This window comes from Sciurus vulgaris (genome assembly GCF_902686455.1).
Source record: "Sciurus vulgaris genome assembly, chromosome: 6".
Taxonomy (NCBI): domain Eukaryota; kingdom Metazoa; phylum Chordata; class Mammalia; order Rodentia; family Sciuridae; genus Sciurus; species Sciurus vulgaris.
The window spans coordinates 92525537-92549246 of record NC_136466.1 but is presented as its reverse complement, the minus strand read 5'-3'; the positions used below and the strand labels follow the sequence as shown (position 1 = coordinate 92549246).

General features: G+C 34.8%; 1 protein-coding gene across 7 annotated transcripts in view; it reads right to left on the bottom strand.

The window, feature by feature from the left end:
- The window catches only part of ARB2A (ARB2 cotranscriptional regulator A), a 530196-nt gene that overhangs the window by 428683 nt on the left and 77803 nt on the right, over positions 1 to 23710 (bottom strand). For all 7 annotated transcript variants that reach the window (XM_079146019.1, XM_079146024.1, XM_079146020.1 and 4 more), the window contains one exon: positions 21923 to 22023. In XM_079146019.1, the coding sequence (XP_079002145.1) occupies positions 21923 to 22023 (101 nt within the window). The remainder of the gene's footprint in view (positions 1 to 21922; positions 22024 to 23710) is intronic.

Here is a 23710-nt window from a genome sequence, read left to right as displayed (position 1 = left end):
CTTCTTATCTCATTAAAGTTATATCCTACACCCCTCCCCATCCTCTTTGTCCACCATTAGAAATTGCAGTCCTTATTGCAAACCTATTGGCTAAGCAGTAGAAAATAATCAAACTCATAATCTCTGTTTATTAAGACAAGGTTAATATCTTAAAAGGAACTATTTGAGTTAAAGATGCATACTGTTTGTATGATGTGCTGCTAATATTGATCTCTCACTTCAAGGTGAGGTTTTGGAAAACTGAGGGACACTGTAAGTCTATAGAGGAGAAACTGTAATACCTCAGATTTGCACTGCTAGAAGGGAAGATACATGAACAATATGAGAAAACAAGGGAAGAAAGTGTCCCAAACAAACCTAGATGCTACATCAATAAAATACAATAACAGCATGACAGAAGAAATGTCAGAAAGGGAGTTCAGAATGTACATAATTAAAATGGTCAGAGAAGCAAACGATAATGTAAGAGAGCAAATGCAGGCAATTAACGATTGCTTCAATCAACATTTAAAAGAGCAAATGCAGGAAGCAAAAGATCATTTCAACAAAGAGAGAAAGGTTCTGAATAAAAAAAAACAAACAAATATTTGAAATGAAGGAAACAATAAAACAAATTAGAAGCTCAATAGCAAGCATAATCAAGAGGTTAGATAAATTGGAAAACAGAACCTCAAACATCAAAGACAAAAATATTTAATCTTGAAAACAAAGTTGACCAAACAGAGATGGTAAGAAATCATGAATGGAATCTACAAGAACTAAAGGATATCATGAAAAACCAAATTTAAGAATAACTGGGATTGAGGAAGGCACAGGGATACAAACAAAAGGAATGAACAATCTATTCAATGAAAAAATATCAGAAAATTTCCCAAATCTGAAGAATGAAATGGAAAATCAAATACAAGAGGCTTACAGGCCACCAAATATACAAAATTACAATAGATCCACACCAAGGCAAAATTATAATGAAAATACCTAACATACAAAATAAAGATAGAATTTTAAAGGCTGAGAGAGAAAAGAATCAAATTATATTCAGGGGGAAACCAATACAGATATCAGCAGATTTTTCAACACAGACCCTAAAAGTTAAAAGGGCCTGGAACAACATTTCTGAAAGAAAATGGATGCCAACCAAGAATCTTATACTCAGCAAAACTTATTTATTTTCACATTTGACGACGAAATAAAATCCTTCCACGATAAACAAAAGCTAAAAGAATTCACAAATAGAAAGCTGGCACTACAGAACATTCTCAGCAAAATATTTCATGAGGAAGAAATGAAAAACAACAATGTAAGTCAGCATAGGGAGGAACTAGCCTAAAGGAATAGCCAAACAAAGGAGAAACCAAGTCAAGTTAAAAACCAAAAATAAGCCAAAATGACCTGGAATACAAATCATATCTCAATAATAACCCTGAATGTTAATGACTTGAACTCATCAATCAAAAGACACAGACTGGCAAACTGGATTAAAAAGAAAGACCCAACAATATGCTGCCTTTATGAGACTTATCTCATAGAAAAAGATACCAACAGACTAAAGGTGAAAGGATGGGACAAAACATACCATGCACACGGACTCAATAAAATAGGAGGGGCATTCATCCTCATATCAGATAAAGCAGACTTCAAGCCAAAATTAGTTAGAAGGGATAAAGAAGGACATTTCATAGTACTTAAGGGAAGCACAAATCAGCAAGACATAACAAACATAAATATCTATGCCCCAAACAATGGTGCATCCATGTATGTCAAATAAATCCTTCTCAATTCCAGGAACCTAACAGACCACAACACAATAGTACTAGGTGACTTTAATACACCTCTCTCACCATTGGACAGATCTTACAAACAAAAACTGAACAAAGAAACCATAGATCTCAATAACACAATTGATAATTTAGACTTAATGGACATATATAAAATATTCCATCCATCAATGAGCAAATACACTTTCTTCTCAGCAGCACATGGATCCTTCTCTAAAACAGACCATATGTTATGCCACAAAGCTAATGTTAGCAAATACAAAAAGATAAAGCCACCACCTTGTGTTCTATCAGGTCATAATGGAATGAAATTAGAAATCAATGAAAAATAAAAAACAAAAATTACTCCAACACCTGGATATTAAATAGTACACTACTGAATGATGCACAGATAACAGAAGACATCGGGGGAAAATAAAAAAAAAATTCTTAGAGGTAAAGGAGAACAAATATACAACACATCAAAATCTCTGGGACACTATGAAAGCAGTGCTAAGAGGAAAATTCACTGCATGGAGTGCTTTCAATAAAAGAAGGAAAAGTCAATAAATAAATGACCTAACATTATCCTCAAAGCCCTAGAAAAAGAAGAGCAGACCAACACCAAAACTAGTACAAGACAAAAGTAATTAAAATCAGAGCTGAAATCAATGAAATTGAAACAAAAGAAACAATTAAAAAAACTGACAAAACAACGAGTTGGTTCTTTGAAAAAATAAACAAAATTGATAAACCCTTAGCTACACTAACGAAGACAAGGAGAGAGAAAACTCAATTTACTAAACTTTGTGATGAAAAAGGAAATATTATGACAGACACTATTGAAATACAAAACATAATTAGAAGCTATGTTGAAAATCTATACTCAACAAAACAGAAAATCTCAAAGACATCAACAGGTTTAGGTTTCTAGAGACATGATTCCCCTAAACTGAATCTGGGGGACAAACACAATTTAAATAGATCAATTTCAAGCAATAAAACAGAAGAAGTCATCAAAAGCCTAACAACAAAGAAAAGTCCGGGAAGAGATGGATTCTCAGCAAAGTTGTACAAGACCTTCAAAGAAGAGTTCATTCCAACACTCCTCAAAATATTCCATGAAATAGAGGAGGAGCGAACCCTTCCAAACTCATTCTATGAAGCTAATATCACCCTGATACGAAAAACAGACAAACATACATCGAGGAAAGAAAATTTCAGACCAATATCCCTAGTGAATATAGATGCAAAAATCCTTGACAAAATTTTAGCAAATTGCATACAAAAACATATTAGAAAGATAGTGCACCAAGATCAAGTGGGTTTTATCAAAGGGATGTAAGGTTGGTTCAACATCCACAAATCAATAAATGTAATTCATCACATCAACAGACTTAAAGTTAAGAATCACAGGATTATTTCAACAGATCCAGAAAAAGCTTTCAATAAAACACAGCATCCCTTCATGCTCAAAACACTAGAAAAAAAAAAATAGAGATAATAGAAGCATTCCTCGACATTTTAAGGGCTATCTATGATAAGCACTCAGCCAACATCATTTTAAATGGAGAAAAACTGAAAGCATTTCCCCTAAAAACTGGAACAAGGCAGGGATGCCCTCTTTCACCACTTCTATTCAACACCTTCCTTGAAATTCTAGTCAGAGCAATTAGACAGACCAAAGAAATTAAAGGGATACAAATAGGAAAAGAAGAACTCAAACTACCCCTATTTGCTAATGACATGATTATATATTTAGAGGAGCTGAAAAATTCCACCAGAAAACTTCTAGAACTCATCAATGAATTCAGTAAAGAAGCAGGATATAAAATCAATGCTCATAAATCTAATCCATTTTTGTTCTACCCCATTCACAATAGCCTCAAAAAAAATACTTGGGAATCAATCTAACAAAAGAGATGAAAGACCTCTACAATGAGAACTACAGAACAGTAAAGAAAGAAATTAAAGAAGACCTTAGAAGATGGAAAGATCTCCCATGTTCTTGGATAGTCAGAATTAATATTGTCAAAATGGCCATACTACCAAAAGTGCTATACAAATTTAATGCAATTTCAATTAAAATCTCAATGATGTACCTCATAAAGAGAGAGCAAGCAATCATGAAATTCATTTGGAAGAATAAGAGACCCAGAATAGCTAAAGAAATCCTTCACAAGAAGAACAAAGCAGTAGTATCAACTATACTACGGAGCAAAAGTAACAAAAATGGCATGGTATTGGCACCAAAAGACAGGTAGAGCAATAGTACAGACTAGAGAAGAGAGAGACAAACCCACATAAATACAGTTATCTCATACTAGACAAAGGTGCCAAAAACATACAATGGAGAAAAAATAGCCTCTTCATCAAATGGTGTTGGGAAAACTGGAAATCCATGTGCAGCAAAATGAAATTAAACCCCTATCTTTCACCCTGCACAAAACTCAAAATGGATCAAAGACCTAGGAATTAGACCAAAGACCTTGCACCTAATAGAATAAAAAGTAGGTCCAAACATTCATCATGTCAGTTTAGTACCAGACTTCCTTAACATGACTCCCAAAGCACAAGAAGTAAAAGCAGGAATCAATAATTGGAATAGATTCAAACTAAAAAGCTTTTTCTCAGCAAAGGAAACAATCAACAATGTGAAGAGAAAGCTTACAGAGTGGGAGAAAATCTTTGCCACATACGTTTCAGATAAAGCACTAATCTCCAGAATTTATAAAGAACTTAAAACCTTACACCAAGAATTCAAATGACCCAATCAATAAATGGGCTAAGGAAATATACAGACACTTCACAGAAGATCTACAAGTAGTCCACAGATACATGACAAAATGTTCAACATCTCTAGTAATAAGAGAAATGCAAATCAAAACTACCCTAAGATTTCATCTCACCCTAATTAGAATGGCGATTATCAAGAATACAAGCAACAATAGGTGTTGGCGAGGATGTGGGGGGAAAGGCACACTCATACATTGCTGGTGGGATTCCAAATTAGTTCAGGCACTCTGGAAAGTGGTGTGGAGATTCCTTAGAAAATATGGAATGGAACCACCATTTAACCCAGCTATCCCACTCTTGGCCTATACCCAAAGGACTTAAAATCAGCATACTACAGTGATGCAGTCACATCAAAGTTCATAGCTGTTCAATTCACAATATCTACATTGTGGAACCAGCCTAGATGCCCTTCAATAGATGAATGGATAAAGAAACTGTGTGTGTGTATATATATACATATACACACAATGGAATATTACTCAGTCACAAAGAATGATAAAATTATGGCATGTGCAGGTAAATGGATGCATTTGGAGAATATCATGCTAAATGAGATAACCCAATCCCAAAACCCAAAGGCTGAATGATCTCTCTGATAAGTGGATGATGAAACATAACAGGGGGTAGTGGGGAGGCAAGAATGGAGGAAGGACGAATTGTATATAGAAAAAAGGAGGGATAGGAAGGTGGTGGTGGGAAAGAAAGATAACGAATAAGACAAACATTACTCTATGCACATGTATGATTACACAATGCAACTCTACTTCATGTACAATCAGAGAAACTATAGTTGTACCCCATTTGTATACAATGAATAAAAATTTTAAAAAAATTAAGAAGCACTTTACTCATATTGCTACTCATCTAGGAAAGTAGGTTTTATTTTGTTTTGTTTTTTAGCTTGTTTTCTCTCATAGTTGCATCATAACTGTAGATTATTACTTTTCAACTTGCTGCTGTGAAAAATAATTATTGGAAAGGAACAATTATTAGAGCTATTATTAATTAAAATCGATAGGGGGAAAGAAACTATTCTAAGTTACAGCAGCTACTCCCTCAGATCTCCTCCCAAATGAAGAAAGCAACTGAACTGGAATGACAGATAGCAACTGTATGATCTGTAGTCACCAAGAAGATAGTCCAGGCAGTAAAGGAACAAAACCATCATGTGAAGGAGACATCTCAATATGTAAACTGATACCACTAGCTTCCTTAGGAACTATGATTAAAAGCATTAGAAAAGTGGTTCATTTAGGAGCTGTGTCCATGGGTTTGACAGCCTATATTGGAAGAGCGTGTTTGCATTAATTCAGGAACATATACAATTGAGCAATGTACATTATACAACTAAGCATTATCCAATTAAACAATCATAAATAGTTATCAATAATCTAAACATGCAATAATCTGATCATCATGAGGTACTTGTATAACAGACTGCTTAAGGTTAAAGTTAGTATATAAAGTCTGGTTAATCTTTGTTTGTTCTGAAAAGGGAAATTGTCTTGTCCCTTCTTTGCATGTCAAATGAAATATCCCAGATGAAACAGCAGATATCTTTAAATGCAAGCCATGCTAGATTGACTTTATGTTACCCAGGATATTTATTACAAGCTACCCAGATAATAAGAAAGGGTGTAAATAAAGGAAGCTCTTTTATTTATCTTGAATCTTCAAAGTAAACCTATTACTAAATCAGGAAATGGTCTGCAAAGTCACTTCACATTTACTATTTCAGCTTCTCTTTATGGGTTTTACAAATACTAAGAAAAGCAGGATGATTCTCTTAGCAGCTGGAAGGGAGGATAAAATAGACGGCACTAGGAACTAGGTATGGGTGAAGTTATTAAATGTATATTAAAGAATGGGATGGAGAGAAGACTGGATGGGGTTAACACAAGGATTTTAATGTAGCATTATCAAGGGTTGGTAGATCAATTAAAATTCCTGCCAGTTCCCCAGAACTTAAGAGCTCTAAACAAATGCAATCTCTTAAGCCCAGTTTGGAAGACTATAAGAAGCCAGAAGGCAAAGATAATACTGAAGAGTGTATCCCTACTTCACTAGACATCATGGTATGACAGCTTAACCAGGACAAAGACTGATGGGATGATAAAAGTCCCTTACTCCAACTTTCAGCAGTATTTTAAAGGCAATATGCATATATATATATATATGTAAAAGAGCCTCGGGTATAGAGAAGAAAACTTTGAGACAAATTAGGAGTCCAGGGTGCTGTACTTTCAAAATATTTTCAGGACATTCATTTAGATAGGTAAGATATTGGAATGCTAGAGCTGATAGGATTAAGATAAAAGATGGAATAAGAATAGAATGCATGAACAGGTATCATGTGAAGTGACTGTGCCTCCCCTACCTTAATTTATTATTGGGATGAATGTTACACTTAATGGGGAATATTTTCCATACCTAACATTATAAAATAGACCAGTACACAAATGAAGGCTGGTACTCAATGACTCATCTTGCAAAAATGCCTTTTTCTTTTCTTTCTTCTTCCTCTTCTTATCTTGTACTTTGTTTTTTTATAGGAAAAAAAGAACACACACAATATATGACATATCTAAGGAACAGGACAATTAGTAGCTTTTTTTATCTACCAGAAAGGAGTCAAACACCATTTCCCTCATGTGGGAAGGATCCAATTAACAATTGTTGTGTTGCTAATTGTTGTTGTCACCAGCTTACTGTAACAATTTGAAGCGGGAGATCTGAACTTGGTGCACATCTCTAATATAACAATCTACTGTTATTAATGGTTTTATAATATTGGAAACTGAAGAATAAACCAAGACTGATTTAAATACAGTGGACATGACCAACCAACAGAGGTGGCTGGCAAAAGTCCAGGGAGGAGAGATCCAAGATGGTGGACTAGACGGTGACTGCATCTCCCATCACTCCAGAACTCAGGATTCAAGAAGGGGAGGTATTGAGAGACTCGGACCAACATAGAGCCATGGGGTGAGTCTCTCCCACCGGGTGAATATTGGCCCAGGTGCCAGGCCCAGTCAGTGGGCAGCTTCTCGGAAAACAGCAGGGCAGTGAGTCTTCCCCAAGCACCCAAGCTCTCTCCCGCGGCAGGTGAAATCCACAGCCAACTTCTAGGAGCAGGACCCCCAATGAGAGCTTTTCCGCACAGAGCCAACCCCAAGCCCTGAACCCACCAGCGGGCCCCGGCCAATAGACAGCTTCTCAGACCAGGGCAGGGCAGCGAGAGAATTCCCCAAGCAGCCGTGCTCCCTCCAGCGGAAGGCGCGATCCACGGCCAGCTTCGTGGAGAGGGCCCACCCAGTGACATCTTTTCCACACAGAGCCAACCCCAAGCCCCGGACCCAGCAGGGGGCCATGGCCCGCAGGCAGCTTCTCGGACCAAGGCAGGACAGGGAGAGGTTTTCACTGAGCAGCCTGGCTCCTTCAGGCGGGGGCACACCCTGTCTATAGCCAGCTTCTAGGAACAGGATCGCCCAGTGAGAGGATTTCCACGCAGAACAAGCCTCCCGCCCTGGACCTAGTAGAGGGCTAGGGGCAGCTTTCTACGGAAGCACTCCATTATCAAGTTCCTCTAACACTTCAGGCTACTGAAGGCTGGGAGGTGATATAATGGAAATCTACAGGGACACTATAAGCCAACAGAGGAAATCTACAATATCTCAGATTCCCACCGATATCTGACCAGTATGAGAAAACAAGGGAAGAAAATGCACAAACAAACCTAGATACTATATCAATAAAACCCAATTATGGCACAACAGAAGAAACGTCAGAAAGGAAGATCAGAATGTACACAATTGAAACAATAAGGGAAGCAAACGAGGAGATGAAAGAGCAAATGCAGGCATTGAAGGATGAGATGAAAGAGCAAATGCAGGCATTAAATGATCGCACCAATCAACCGTTAAAAGAGCAAATGCGGGAAGAAAAAGATCATTTCAATAAAGAGATAGAGATACTGAAAAAAAAAACAAACAGAAATCCTTGAAATGAAGGAAACAATAAGACAAATTAAAAACTCCATAGAAAGCATAACCAATAGGATAGAACACCTGGAAGACAGAACCTCACACATTGATGACAAAATATTTAGTCTTGAAAATAAAGTTGACCAAACAGAGAAAATGGCAAGAAATCATGAACAGAATCTACAAGAATTATGGGATATCATGAAAAGGCCAAATTTAAGAAAGATTGGAACTGAGGAAGGCACAGAGAAACAAACCAAAGGAATGAACCACCTATTCAATGAACTAATAATATCAGTAAATTTCCCAAATCTGAAGAATGAAATGGAAAATCAGGTACAGGAGGCTTACAGGCCTCCAAATATACAAAACTACAACAGACCCACACCAAGTCACATTATTATGAAAATACCTAACATACAAAATAAAGACAGAATTTTAAAGGCTATGAGAGAAAAGAATCAAATTACATTCAGGGGAAAACCAATAAGAATATCAGCAGATTTTTCAACACAGACCCTAAAAGTTAAAAGGGCCTGGAACATTTACCAAGCCCTGAAAGAAAACGGATGCCAACCAAGAATCTTACACACAGCAAAACTTACTTTCAGATTTGACGATGAAATAAAATCCTTCCATGATAAACAAAAGCTAAAAGAATTTACAAAAAGAAAGCCAGCATTACAGAACATTCTCAGCAAAATATTCCTTGAGGAAGAGATAAAACACAACGATGCAAATCAGCAATGGGAGGAACGAGCCTAAAGAAATAGCCAAATAAAGGAGAAACCAAATCATGTCAAAAAACAAAAATGAGTCCAATGACTGGGAATACAAATCATATCTCAATAATAACCCTGAATGTTAATGGTCTGAACTCATCAATCAAAAGACATACACTGGCAGAATGGATTAAAAAGAAAAATCCAACAATACGCTGCCTGCAAGAGACTCATCTCATAGAAAGAGATACCCATAGACTAAAGGTGAAAGGATGGGAAAAAATATACCATGCACACGGACACAGCAAAAAAGCTGCACTATCCATCCTCATTTCAGATAATGTGGACTTCAAGCCAAAACTAGTCAGAAGGGATAAAGAAGCATATTACATACTGCTTAACGGAAGCATAAATCAGCAAGACATAACAATCATAAATATCTATGCCCCGAACATTGGCTCATCCATGCACATCAAACAAATCCTTCTCAATTCCAGAAATCAAATAGACCACAACACAATAATACTAGGCGATTTTAACACACCTCTCTCACCACTGGATAGATCTTCAAAACAAAAACTGAATAAAGAAACCATAAATCTCAATAACACAATCAACAATTTAGACGTAACGGACATATAGAGAATATACCATCCAACAAAGAACGTATACACTTTCTTCTCAGCAGCACTTGTATCATTCTCTAAAATAGACCATATTTTATGCCACAAAGCTAATGGTAACAAATACAAGAAGATAGAGATACTATCTTGTATTCTATCAGATCACAATCGAATGAAATTAGAAAAAAATGACAATAAAAAACAGAAACTTCTCTAATACCTGGAGATTAAATAATACACTATTGAATGATGAATGGATAAGAGAAGGCATCAGGAGGGAAATAAAAAAATTCTTAGAAGTAAACGAGAACAAAGACACATCATATCAAAATCTCTGTGACACTATGAAAGCAGAACTTAGAGGAAGATTTATTTAATGGAGTGCATTCACCAAAAGAAGTAGAAATCAACAAATAAACGACTTAACACTACAGCTCAAAGCCCTAGAAAAAGAAGAGCAGACCAATACCAAAAGTAGTAGAAGAAAGGAAATAGTTAAAATCAAAGTTGAAATCAATGAAATTGAAACAAAAGAAACAATTGAAAAAAATTAACAAAACAACCAGTTGGTTCTTTGAAAGAATAAACAAAATTGATAAACCCTTAGCCACACTAACAAAGAGAAAGAGAGAAAACTCAAATTACTAAAATTCACAATGAACAAGTAAATATCACTACAGACACAAGTGAAATACAAAAACATGATTAGAAGCTATTTTGAAAATATATATTCCAACAAAACAGAAAATCTTGAAGACATCAACAAGTTTCTAGAGACTTACGAATTACCTAAACTGAACGAGGAGGACATACACAACTTAAATAAATAGATTTCAAGCAGTGAAATAGAAGAGGTCATCAAAATCCTACCAACAAAGAAAAGTCCAGGACCAGATGGGTTCTCAGCCGAGTTCTACAAAACCTTTAAACAAGAGCTCATTCCAATACTCCTCAAAGTATTCCATGAAATAGAAGAGGAGGAACCCTCCCACACTCATTCTATGATGCCAATATCACCCTGATACCTAAACCAGACAGAGACACATCGAGGAAAGAAAATTTCAGACCATTATCCTTAATGAACATCAACGCAAAAATTCTCAACAAAATCTTAGCAAATTGCATACAAAAATATATGAAAAGATAGTGCATCACGGTCAAGTGGGTTTTATCCCAGGGATGCAAGGTTGGTTCAACATCCGGAAATCAATAAACGTCATTCACTATATCAACAGACTAAAAGTTAAGAATCACATGATTATTTCAATAGATGCAGAAAAAGCATTCGATAAAATACAAGATCCCTTCATGCTCGAAACACTACAAAACATTCCTTAACATAGTGGGAACATTCCTTAACATTGTAAAGGCCATCTACGCTAAGCCCATGGCCAATATCATTCTAAATAGTGAAAAACTGAAAGCATTCCCCCTAAAAACTGGAACAAGGCAGGGATGCCCTCTTTCACCACTTCTATTCAACACTTTCCTTGAAATTCTAGTTAGAGCAATTAGACAGACCAAAGAAATTAAAGGGATACAAATAGGAAAAGAAGAACTCAAACTACCCCTATTTGCTGATGACATGATTATATATTTAGAGGAACCTGGAAATTCTACCAGAAAACTCTTAGAACTCATAAGTGTATTCAGTAAAGTAGCAGGTTACAAGATCAATGCTCATAAATCCAATGCATTTTTATACATAAGTGATGAATCTTCAGAAAGAGAAGTTAGGAAAACTACCCCATTCACAATAGCATCAAAAAAAATAAAATACTTTGGAATCAATCTCACAAAACAGGTGAAAGACCTCTACAATGAGAACTACAGAACACTACAGAAAGAAATTAAAGAAAACCCTAGAAGATGGAAAGATCTCCCATGTTCTTGGATAGGCAGAATTAATATTGTCAAAATGGCCATACTACCTAAAGTGCTATACAGATTCAATGCAATTCCAATTAAAATCCCAATGATGTACCTCACAGAAATAGAGCAAGCAATTATGAAATTCATCTGGAAGAATAAAAAACCCAGAATAGCTAAAGCAATCCTCAGTAGAAAGAGCAAAGCAGATCTTCAACTCTATTACACAGCAATAGTAACAAAAACGGCATGGTGTTGGCACCAAAATAGACAGGTAGATCAATGGTACAGAATACAGGACACGGACACAAACCCAAATAAATACAATTTTCTCATACTAGACAAAGGGGCCAAAAATATGCAATGGAGAAAAGATAGCCTCCTCAACAAATGGTGCTGGGAAAACTGGAAAACTATATGCAACAGAATGAAATTAAACCCCTATCTCTCATCCTGCACAAAACTCAACTCAAAATGGATCAAGGACCTCGGAATCAGACCAGAGACCCTGCATCTTATAGAAGAAAACGTAGGTCCAAACCTTCAACTTGTTGGCTTAGGATCAGACTTCCTTAACAGGACTTCCATAGCACAAGAAATAAAAGCAAGAATCAACAACTGGGATAGAATCAAACTAAATAGCTTTCTCTCAGCAAAGGAAACTATCAGCAGTGTGAAGAGAGAGCCTACAGAGTGGGAGAAAATCTTTTCCTCCCATACTTCAGATAGAGCACTAATTTCCAGAATATACAAAGAACTCAAAAAACTCTACACCAAGAATACAAATAATCCAATCAACAAATAGGCTAAGGATATGAACAGACACTTCACAGAAGAAGATGTACAAGCAATCAACAGATATATGAAAAAAGGTTCAACATCTCTAGTAGTAGGAGAAATGCAAATCAAAACTACCCTAAGTTTTCATCTCACCCCAATTAGAATGGCGATTATCAAGAACACAAGCAACAGTAGGTGTTGGCGAGGATGTGGGGAAAAAGGTACACTCCTACATTGCTGGTGGGGCTGCAAATTAGTGCAGCCACTGTGGAAAGTAGTATGTAGATTCCTCAGAAAGCTTGGAATGGAACCACCATTTGACCCAGCTATCCCACACCTTGGCCTATACCCAAAGGACTTAAAATCAGCAAACTACAGAGATACAGCCACATCAATGTTCATAGTTGCTCAATTCAGAATAGCCAGATTGTGGAACCAACCTAGATGTCCTTCTGTTTATGAATGGATAAAGAAACTGTGATACATACACACACACACACACACACACACACACACAATGGAATATTACTCCACCATGAAGAATGATAAAATTATGGCATTTGCAGGCAAATGGATGAAATTGGAGACTATCATGCTAAGTGAGATAAGCCAACCTCAAAAAACTAAAGGACGAATGATCTTGCTGATAAGCGGATGATGACACATAATGGGGGGTGGTAGGGGTTAGTGTTAGGGTTAGGGTTAGGGTTAGTGTTAGGGAAGCGGGCAAGAATGGAGGAAGGACTGTATAGAGGGAAAAGAGGGGTGGGAGGGGTGGGTGGAAGGGAAAAAATAACAGAATAAATCAAACAACATTACCCTATGTAAATTTATGATTACACAAATGGTGTGCCTTTACTCCATGTACAAACAGAGAAACAACATGTATCCCATTTGTTTACAATAAAAAAAAAGTCCAGGGAGTAACCTGGGTAAAACTCACTGGTGATATCCCACAGGTAGTTAAAAAAAATGGCTATGCTCACCTACTTTGGAAACTAAACAAGAAACAACATTTGGTTTGGCTCTCATGGTTAACAACGGGTACATATTCTACATCTGAAAATAATGCTAACTCCATCCATAAAGGTATGTGAAAGAAGACTATACATAAACAGAGGCCTGAACAATGTCAGGCTATATAAAATTACAAAAGGCCAAAGCAGTTCAATCAATACATTTCAGGTTTTATAATCCACATTTAGATATAATTTTGGAAGTGTCTGAAGCTTGAATTCATGCAGTTGGTACTTACCATCTACTAGAAGAACACAATTATAGATGTATCATATTCACAATCAGGATAGCCTCTTCTTCCTTAGGATCAATCTTGCAATCATCTAGGGAACTATCAGATCCTACAGCCACATAAGTATTCCTCTATTAGCAGTTTCTAGTTGACAACCAAAAAGCTGCATGGTTTACAAATGGCAGTCCCAAAGTAATAGGCAGCATACTGTTTAAAAAGCTGCAACATTATGACCATTTGATGGGGAAAAAAAATCAAGAAGAATAAATCAGCACAGTGAACTTAAATGCATGCTGTTATTCTTGCAGTGAAAGAAAAGTTGATGAAAATAGGAGCTCTATGGTTTGCATTATCCTGACTCATGGGTGGTAGTAAATGGCTTAGTAATATGGTCAGGAAAATAGCAAAGGACTACTGTACTACTAAAGCAATGAAGAAATGCAGGCAAGAGCCGATGTCAAAAGCCCATGATTGTGTCCCATGAGTATAAAGCATGAATCTATGGGAATTTAAGGGACTCAATAAAGTAGGATATGTTGAGACACATCAAAAGAATTGTCTTATAGAATCATAGGATGATTTGAACTAACAAGTAAATATCAGTATACTCTCTCAAGGCAGTCGCTTGTGCCCAGAAACAATGTGGACACATGGGATCTTCAGTCATGCAGTGATAGCTGGAGAGGCATATTCCTCTTGTATTCTCTGAGGCATAAAATGGCAAGGATTTTCCAACCTACCGAGAAGGAAGACGGTGTCCAAACAGGTACAAGGTGAATTCTCTAGGGTGACAGCTCTGGTCATAGGTGATAAGTAGGCTATACTGGACCATCAAAAGACTAAAATAGGCATGATGGGAACAGACACTTGCTTTGTACTGGGCTTTGCACACCTGGTAGTAGACTCAAATACTCAAAACACAGTGAGAGGTCTGTGGGGAGCCATCCATACCTAGCAGAATCAGACTTGGTTTAGCAATGGGATACAAAGGCCTGACTCCCGGAAACTGGCAGCCATGATGAACTGTTCCAGATTGCCTAGGAAGTAAGTGACCCTGTGTGGGAGTGGCTTACTGTCTGATGATATGCTAGTTCAGAAAGCAAATGGCTTCCCTAACTCCACCCAATTCTGTTCCTCACAGAAGAGAGCGGACAGAGATAAACAAGAAATTAAAACTTTTATATCAATAATAAAGGTTAACTAGAAATATTTTTAAACAATGTAGTTCTAACTATTTTCCCCCATGCTTCTAACATTTGCATAGCACATTAAATGAATGTAAAATGATAACACATGTACAACCTCACTTCTTCTCCACAATAGTACAAATAAGTTTTTTTTTACAGTGAATGCTTATATTACTTCTCTGAAGTCACAAAGATGTGACTGAGACAGAATAAGAATGTACTGGCCTGATGACCAGTATAATATAAGATGCATGAATTTCCCATTTTGAAAGTATTAGCTGTATACATAGTTGTATTATATTCAAATATTTGAGTACAAAAATAATGATAATTTGTATTGTTCCTGACTTTCAGCTATTCCTACTTTTAAATATCAGAATATAAAAGCAGAAAAAAACTCTAAGTTCCCCACTGCCCACATTCTTTAATAAAGTACATTTTTAAAAATGTAATATTTTTGGTAATTTTTCATTATTTTACTAGATTTATTACTAATGTAGATCCAGAGAGGGGATTATGCCCTTAGTTGTTTCTGTGAATGTGATCCTATTCCTTAATAAAGTGTCAATGTTACAAACTAGTTGCTGCTATTTTCTTCTTCAGCACATCAACAATTTCCTAAATTCTTAAAGAGGCTACCAAGATGTATATCAACTCAGGAAAGAACAAAATTCTACCCTGTAACTTTGTGCTGGACTTTAAATTCTCAATTTAATAGAAATTCAGTCTTGACATGAAAGTTGAGAAAATTTCACAAGTTATGTGCTGTTTCTACCATCCCATTTACTACTTAGCATGGTAACCTTCCATTCATCCTGACTGAGTCTAACAGAAACATAATTGTTTGCCATTCAACTCTAATACATGTATACTAAAGACTTTTATTTTTGAAAACTACCCTTTAACACCATTTCCCCACCTCCTTAAGCTGACAAATTTAAAGAAATTATCCAAACTTAGTAAGGGGATGTATTTTTAGTCATAGATAGTATGAAATATATATGCATTAGCAAAAGCATTTGTTTGACTATAGAAATATGACTGTATTCTTTTGTGTAATATGGCATGGCATTCTAAAATCAAACTGACATCTCAATTTATTTTACTTACACAAGATGTTTAATTTACATGGAAATGATAGAGCATTTCAGGAACAAGTCTTAAAAACAATTTCTGCTGAATGACTGCTATAATAATCTTCTTAAGAGACAAATAAACATAAACTAAAACAGCAACTGTGAATATAGCAGCTCTCAGCTAAAGACAAAACTCGATATTAAGTAGAAAAAGGCTAAAAAAACAGATGGGGTTTTCTTTCAGATTGCAAGTTGAAGTTAAAATGTTCCTTAAAACTTCAATACTAAGCATATCAAAAGCTTATATTAAAGCATGTACTCAGGGAGAAAATTCAAATTTGTATTATGTTTTGACTCCTCCCCTTGACCACTGATAAAGAGAGGGGACCATTTCAGTACATCTATATTCAGAAGAACTAGAACTAGAAATCTTATTGGTAACAAAATACTAAGATATTTTCAGAATTCAAACATGAAAGTTTGTCTGTTTGAACACTGGAGAGTTCTACAAGAAATTCCAAATTATACTGAAGATTGAATATAAAGGTAAAAATTTTCCAATAAAATGTCAAATATATATTAATTTTATTAAATAATCTTAGTCCATGAAGCTTTAATAGTCCAAAACTTCTAGATATTAAATGGGAACTGAAATAAAAATAATTAAAAATTGTTTGGCTTTACAAACAGGAAAGTTACATTATAGTTTTCCTATCTTACAATAATAAAATGTGCATCTTTATGTTTGAATTTCTAAATTTAAGAAACTCTTCTAAAATATATAGATTCAGAATTTATATTTAACAATTTATCAACTTCTATCACTTTCATTTATTATCCAACAAATATAAGGACTGGAATAAATCTAACCAAAGAGGTCAAAGGTCTCTATAGGAAAATTAAAGAACACTGAAAAAAGAAATCAAAGAAAGAAGATAAAAAGGACTCTGTTCATGGATAGGTAGAGATATTATTAAAATGGCCATATTAACTAAGTTAAGAGAAAGAATCAGTAAATAGGATAGCATAAAATTAAAAAGATTCTGCATAGCAAAGGAAATAATTAACAGAGTGAAAAGACAACTGACAGAATAGAAGAAAATCTTTACCAGCTATTCTTTCAACAAAGGAGTAATATCACAATAGATAAAAAACACAAAAAACCCCACGAATTATTCAATCAATAAATAGAAATGAACGAAACACTCAAAATAAGAAATATAAATGGCCAAGAAATATATGAAAAACTGTTCAACATCTTTAGCACTCAGGAATGCAAATCAAAACTACACTGAGATTCCATCTCACTTCATCAGATGGCAATCATCAAGAATATAAATAATAATCCCACACCTGTAATTCCAGCAGCTCAGGAGACTGAGGTAGGAGGATTACAAGTTCAAAGCCAGCTTCAAAGCCAGCTTCAAAGCCAGCCTCAGCAACAGCAAGGTGGTAAGCAATTCAGTGAGACCCTGTCTCTAAAGAAAAAAAAGGCTGGGGATATGACTTAATGGTTGAGTGCCCCTGAGTTCAATCCCCAATACTTAAAAAGGAAAAAAAAAAAAGAAGAAGAAGAATATAAATAATGAAAGCAAGACCAGGAGAGTAGAAGAAAGGCACCTGAGGAAGGATGGAGAGAAAGGAGAGACATGCTGGGGAATGATATTGGCCAAATTATATTGATCTATTGTATGTGTGAGTGGAGATGTAACAATGATGCCCACCATTATGTTTAATTATAATGCACCAACAGAAATTTGGAAAAAATAAAAAATTTTTACAAAGGAATACAAATAATAATAAATGCTAGCAAGAATATACAATAAAGGACTACTTATACATTGCTGGTAGGACTATAAATTAGTAATAATCACTATTGAAATTAATTATGGAGATTTCTCAAAAGACAAGGAATGGATCTACCATATCACCCAGCTATACCAATACTCAATATTTATCCAAAAAATCAGTCAGTATGTTGTAGCAAAACATGCATACCCATTTTTATAGTAACACAATTCACAATAGCCAAGTTATGAAATTAGCGTAGGTATCTGTCATCATATGAATGGATAAAGAAAATAAATGAAATTACATCATGTGCAGAAAAATGGATGGAAGTAGAGAGTTTACATTAAATAAAATAAGGAAAACTCAGAAAGATAAGTACTATATTTTCTTCTCTCATATATGGAAGCTAGAGGAAAAAAAGTAGATCTCATTAAAATTGAAGGGAGATAATTATGGTAAATGGTGAGAAGGAAGAATAAAGGGGAAGTGGGAATGAAATTCATCAACTTATGTTATATGCATGTTTGAATATGGAACAATGAAGATCACTATTTTGCATAATTAATATAAACCAATATTGTAAGCCTGGCATGGTGGTGTACACCTGTAATCCTAGTTACTTGGGAAGCCAAGGAAGGAGGATCACAAGCTCAAGGCCAGCCTAAGCAACTTAGTGAGATCCCATCCTAAAATTAAATTTAAAAGGAGCCTGGGATGTAATTCAAGAGGACCTGGGTTTAATACCAAATTTCAGGGGTCAGTGTCGGGAAAAGGAAAGCAATGACAAGTAGCATAAGCAAATTTAGCAAACCAATGTCTTTAGTATTGTATTTTCTTATTCTAATTTAAATCTTTCCAGTGGCATTCATCTCTAAAGTCACCTTAAGTTCATTTTTCTATTAAGACAAGTTAAGAAGAAAAAGAGAATAGGATAAAACTAAGAAAGAAAGATGGAAATGAGGAAAAGCTTCCTATAGGAGGAGATAGCAGAGACAAAATCTGAAGGTATGATGTGACAAGGGAAAAAAGAATGTAACATAAGATAAAAGAACATGATATAAGTGAAGAAGAGTAAATAGGTAAAATATAATTTGAAGACAAGGCCCAAAAAATGAAAGTTAAGTAACATGAATGAAAAGACAGTTTTACAGATGTGTTAAATCACACCATAAATAACTCCAAACTAATTCACTATAGTAAAAACTATCATTATTAGTATATAATGAGACGTCATACAAATCCTAAAATGCAAGAAATGAAATTTAATTAATAAACAACCTTCAACAACAAAATTAGCAATAGAACAAATACTCCAAATCGAACATGAAAAGCAAGATGGTATAGAACAAATACTGTAATAACCAGAAAGACTTTCCCTCTCACACCCCCATGACTTTTATTATGTCAAAATTATGTTTATTTTCAATCCATACATTGGGGAAGAAAAGGTCTGAAGAAGGGTCTATTGAGCTAAGAAACACTAACTTCATAAAACATTGATCTAAAAACACTGTAATAAAAGTTAAATGCTGTGATTTGGGGTGATCACATAGGGCCAATTTGATCATGAATACAAATCTGAATGCAGGCACATGTGAGATAATGTAGATAATATAGAATATAGAATAATATAGAATATGCCTATTCTATATTAATATTTAATGATTATAAATAATCATTAAAATGAAAACTCAAAATTATTTTAATTCTCATGGAATAAGGTTCACCAAGAATAAATCTGTGACCCTCTGTTTTAGTCACCTATTATCGCTGTTGTGACTAAATGACCTGACCAGCACAACTGTAGAGGTGGAAAAGTTTATTTAAGGAAGGGCTCACGGTTTCAGAGGTCCTAGTTCACAGAAGTCCGGCTCCATTCCTCAAGGCCTGAGGTGAAGCTGAACGTCATAGCAGAAGAATGTGGCAGAGGAAAGCAGCTCACATGGTGATCAGAAAGGAGAGACTCTACTTGCCAGATACAAATATATACCCCAAAGCCATGCCCCCAATTCCCACCTCCTCCAGCCACACCCTACCACTTCAGTTACCACTTAGTTTATCTCTATCAGGGGATTAATTCACTGATTGGGTTAGGACTCTCACAACCCAATCATTTCTCCTCTGAATCTTCTTGCTTCATCTCACACATGGGCTTTGGGGGGACACTTCAGATCCAAACCATAATACCCTCCGTATAATCAAAGAATTAGGTATGAAATCATAGGAGAAAGGAATTATTTACATATTGGATGATCTAACAATATATACAAGCTGGGTTTTGACATAGATGATATTGAAGGATACAGATTCTGAGTAAAAACATATATAGATGTGGAAAAAGGAAAGGTATGTTTGGAAAACAGCAACTTGTCCAAGTGAGTTGATACACACAGCTCATGAAATGGAGTAAAATATAAGTTCCATTTAAAAACAAATAAAAAACACTAGGTCTTCTATAAGGCCATTATATAAAGATTATTCTATAATAAAAATATAACCAGTTTACATCATACAATTCGAGTGGAACTGGGCATGATTTTTTATAACTTTTTAATGTTTTTATTAGTGTATTATAATTAATGTAATATTGGGGGTTCATTTTGCATAATCACATATGCATGGAATATAAACTGCTCTACTTCAATCCCTAGTACGTCCCCGTTGGCTCCCCTCCTACCTTCCCTTGTTATCCTTCCTCTACTCTATGGGTCTTTCTTCTATTAATTCATTGTTTTTTTACTGTTGCTTTATAGAGATACATAAAGGTGAAATTCACTGTGGTATATTCATATATGTATATAACATAATTATTTTATAAAACAGAAACCATATGGTTACTGAATAAATTCAAATTATAAATGCTAGACAACACTGTCAATAACTGTCTAGGTTCTTGTGAGATTTTACACTGCTACAAGATAACAGGTTGAGCATGCAAAATCTTTCAAATGCTGTCAGAAGACACCAAACTCCTGGGTCACAAACAAAAGACTGATAATCAAGAGACAACAGGCAGCATGAATTTTATATGTTCATCTGTTTCTTTTGGCCCTCAAATTTCAAATAATCAATATGGACAGGTCCATTTGGATGCTGAGCACATAGTAGGACTGTCACAGCTAATGAACCTCCAACAGCAAACCCAATCTTATAAGGGAACTATTGGCAAACTTGCCATTTTTTGCCATTAGTCGGGAAAGGGAGAAGCACTATCTTTATTATATTGAATAGCAAACAAATCTGCCGGCTGTTTGGGAAAGAGACATGATCTCTATCTTGGAAGCCCGTTTCCTATACAGATATTCTTAAAAAGACAGTCCATTACAAAGGCTAATAAAGCCTTTTCTCAGAAACATGCAGAAGTGCAAAATACATGAGGGGAATTGTCTCCCAGCATATTATAAATTCTTTATGCTATTATTTAAGCTATCATATATTCTTTGTTATTATTTAATCAAGCAATTCATTTTGACTACTTTAGCAAAAAGCCAAAATGGAATATAGAAAGTAAACTAGCTATCTAGTTATCATACTAAACAAATGTTTCCATATGCATCATTTAAAAACTAAAGACATTATAATAAGAACATGTAAAAGTTTTAGCTTTAACAAAGCATTCAAATGACAAATGACATTTTCAAAGCTTCCTACCAATGATACCATGTGAGATATCCAATGTTCATGAGGCCTAATTCCTTATTAAGTCAAAGGCAAGTAGGCTAGATTCACTTATTTCTCTTCATATAAATAAACACTTAAAAGAATATTTATTTCTCCTGGCACAGTGGGAGATTAAACCTCTTAAAAACATTTAAAAGGATAAAAATAAAATCTGGCGTGAATTTGTTTTTCTATGCAATGATTCACTACAAAATGTAAAGGTTATGGGAAGGATATATTTGTACAAAAGCAGAAATTTTTAAACTGAGGATATGTTTCTAACATAACCACGTGAAATTGACCAAACACAAAGACACAAAAACCTTTTTAAATCACTTTTTATACAGTGTGCAAACTAATATATTTCCAAAACCTTTATTCTGAATATTTAAAATTGAAAAAAACAAAGTAAAAGTATATGTGACATACCTCTCCCAGAGCCTCATATCTTTTCTGGTTCCATCTGTGCAAATCTTCCCGGTAATTAAAAACAAATGGTTCCCCAGTTTTTATGTGTCTTAACTGCCCCTCTAGAAAACAAACAAATAATATTAATTCAGAGTTCATTTACAATAATATGAAAGGTAAAATAAAAAATGTCTGATAACATTTTAAACACTCTCAGAACAGTTGATTTTTCCCTAACTTTTTTTTAAGACTTCAAAATGGTACATACCTATTGGTATTATAGAAAAATGGTTGCTAAGTAATCAAAAGCTATTCTTGATTTTCATTTTGCTAATATGAAGCACACTAACCATATTTTAGGACCTATTACAAACAAGAATCTCTACTAGATATTGTCATCAAAATGGTCCTAGTTCTCAAAAAGCATAGAGCCTATATGTGGAATAAAAGATAAATATTAAAAAGCTAAATAATTTTTTCAGAAAGTTAAATAAAGTAAGTCAACAATCTAAACTGCTATACATGGTTCATGCAGACAATAATGTCTGGGAAGATTTTGGAAAAATGATGAATCTCTACAGACTATAATGAGGTTCAGAAGATTTCTTTGACATTTCTTAAATAGGTCTTGAAATATAAGTAAAATATCAAATGGAAATTGCAGAGAAGCAGTACACTAATACAAATTTAGATGGCTAAATCTTACAAATCATAGATCTTTACTGATAATGACTAAGCTTTAGTAATTGTTCAAGAGTACAAGCAATGAAGCTGCATAGGTACAACAGGGAGAGGTCTGGGATGTGCTGACATTTTCCCCAAGGTCCTTTCCTCTCACAGAATAGCCCAGACTAAATAAGATCACTTAAGTGAGGTAAACAGATTACTTCACACATTGGTGAATATTTTGATCATAAATATTTCTATTTTATTTAACAAAGACATATTACTTATGTGATAGTCTTTAGAGCTATATGCCCCATACATCAATCACAGTAGGTTTTTTTACCATGAGTAATGTTAAACCAGCCATCCTGCTCAAAGTATTCCATAATCAAAAGATTCTACTCAGAGCAAATATTCATCTGATTTACCAAAAGTTTTGATTATCAGCATGTTTAAAAGGAGAAAAAAACAAGCCATCTTTTCCTAGGAATATTCTTCTGGTAGTCAGGAAAGAAACAGACCACAGGTCAATTGCTTTAACCCCACCAGGCACCATAATATTACTACTTACTTATATATTGGAATAAAATATTCTTTATAAAAAAACATGAAAATGAACATTGGCAAAAATATCAAAGTTTCTATGTTCTTTGGTTGAAACTCACTCAATATTCTAGCATTCAGAGACTGAAGCCCTAACACCTGTAAGGGGATACCCACTGATTCAGTGATGACAGATGATCAATTTGACTAATGCAGAGCAACATATAGAAAACTACAATTCTAATGCCACCTACCCTGTAATAACATCACCCTTCAAGTACAACAGTGTATTATTAATATTATTAATTCTTTATTCCAGAAATATACTTGTAATCAATGGTATATTTTTCCACATCCCAAGTACAAAGGTTATTCTAATTAGGACCTAATGAGTAAATTTTTAAATAAGGATGTTGCCTTAAAAATCATGGAAAATTCAGTACTTTGTTTTAAAATATTGTCACAGCTAATTATTTCCAGCCACTTCACTTTATACACTGTGTGAAACAGTAAGATCTTTCAGTATAATTTAGTTAGGAGGTTCCAAATGGATATCAGAGAGTTGAACACTCAAGGTTGAAATACATAAACTGAATCAAA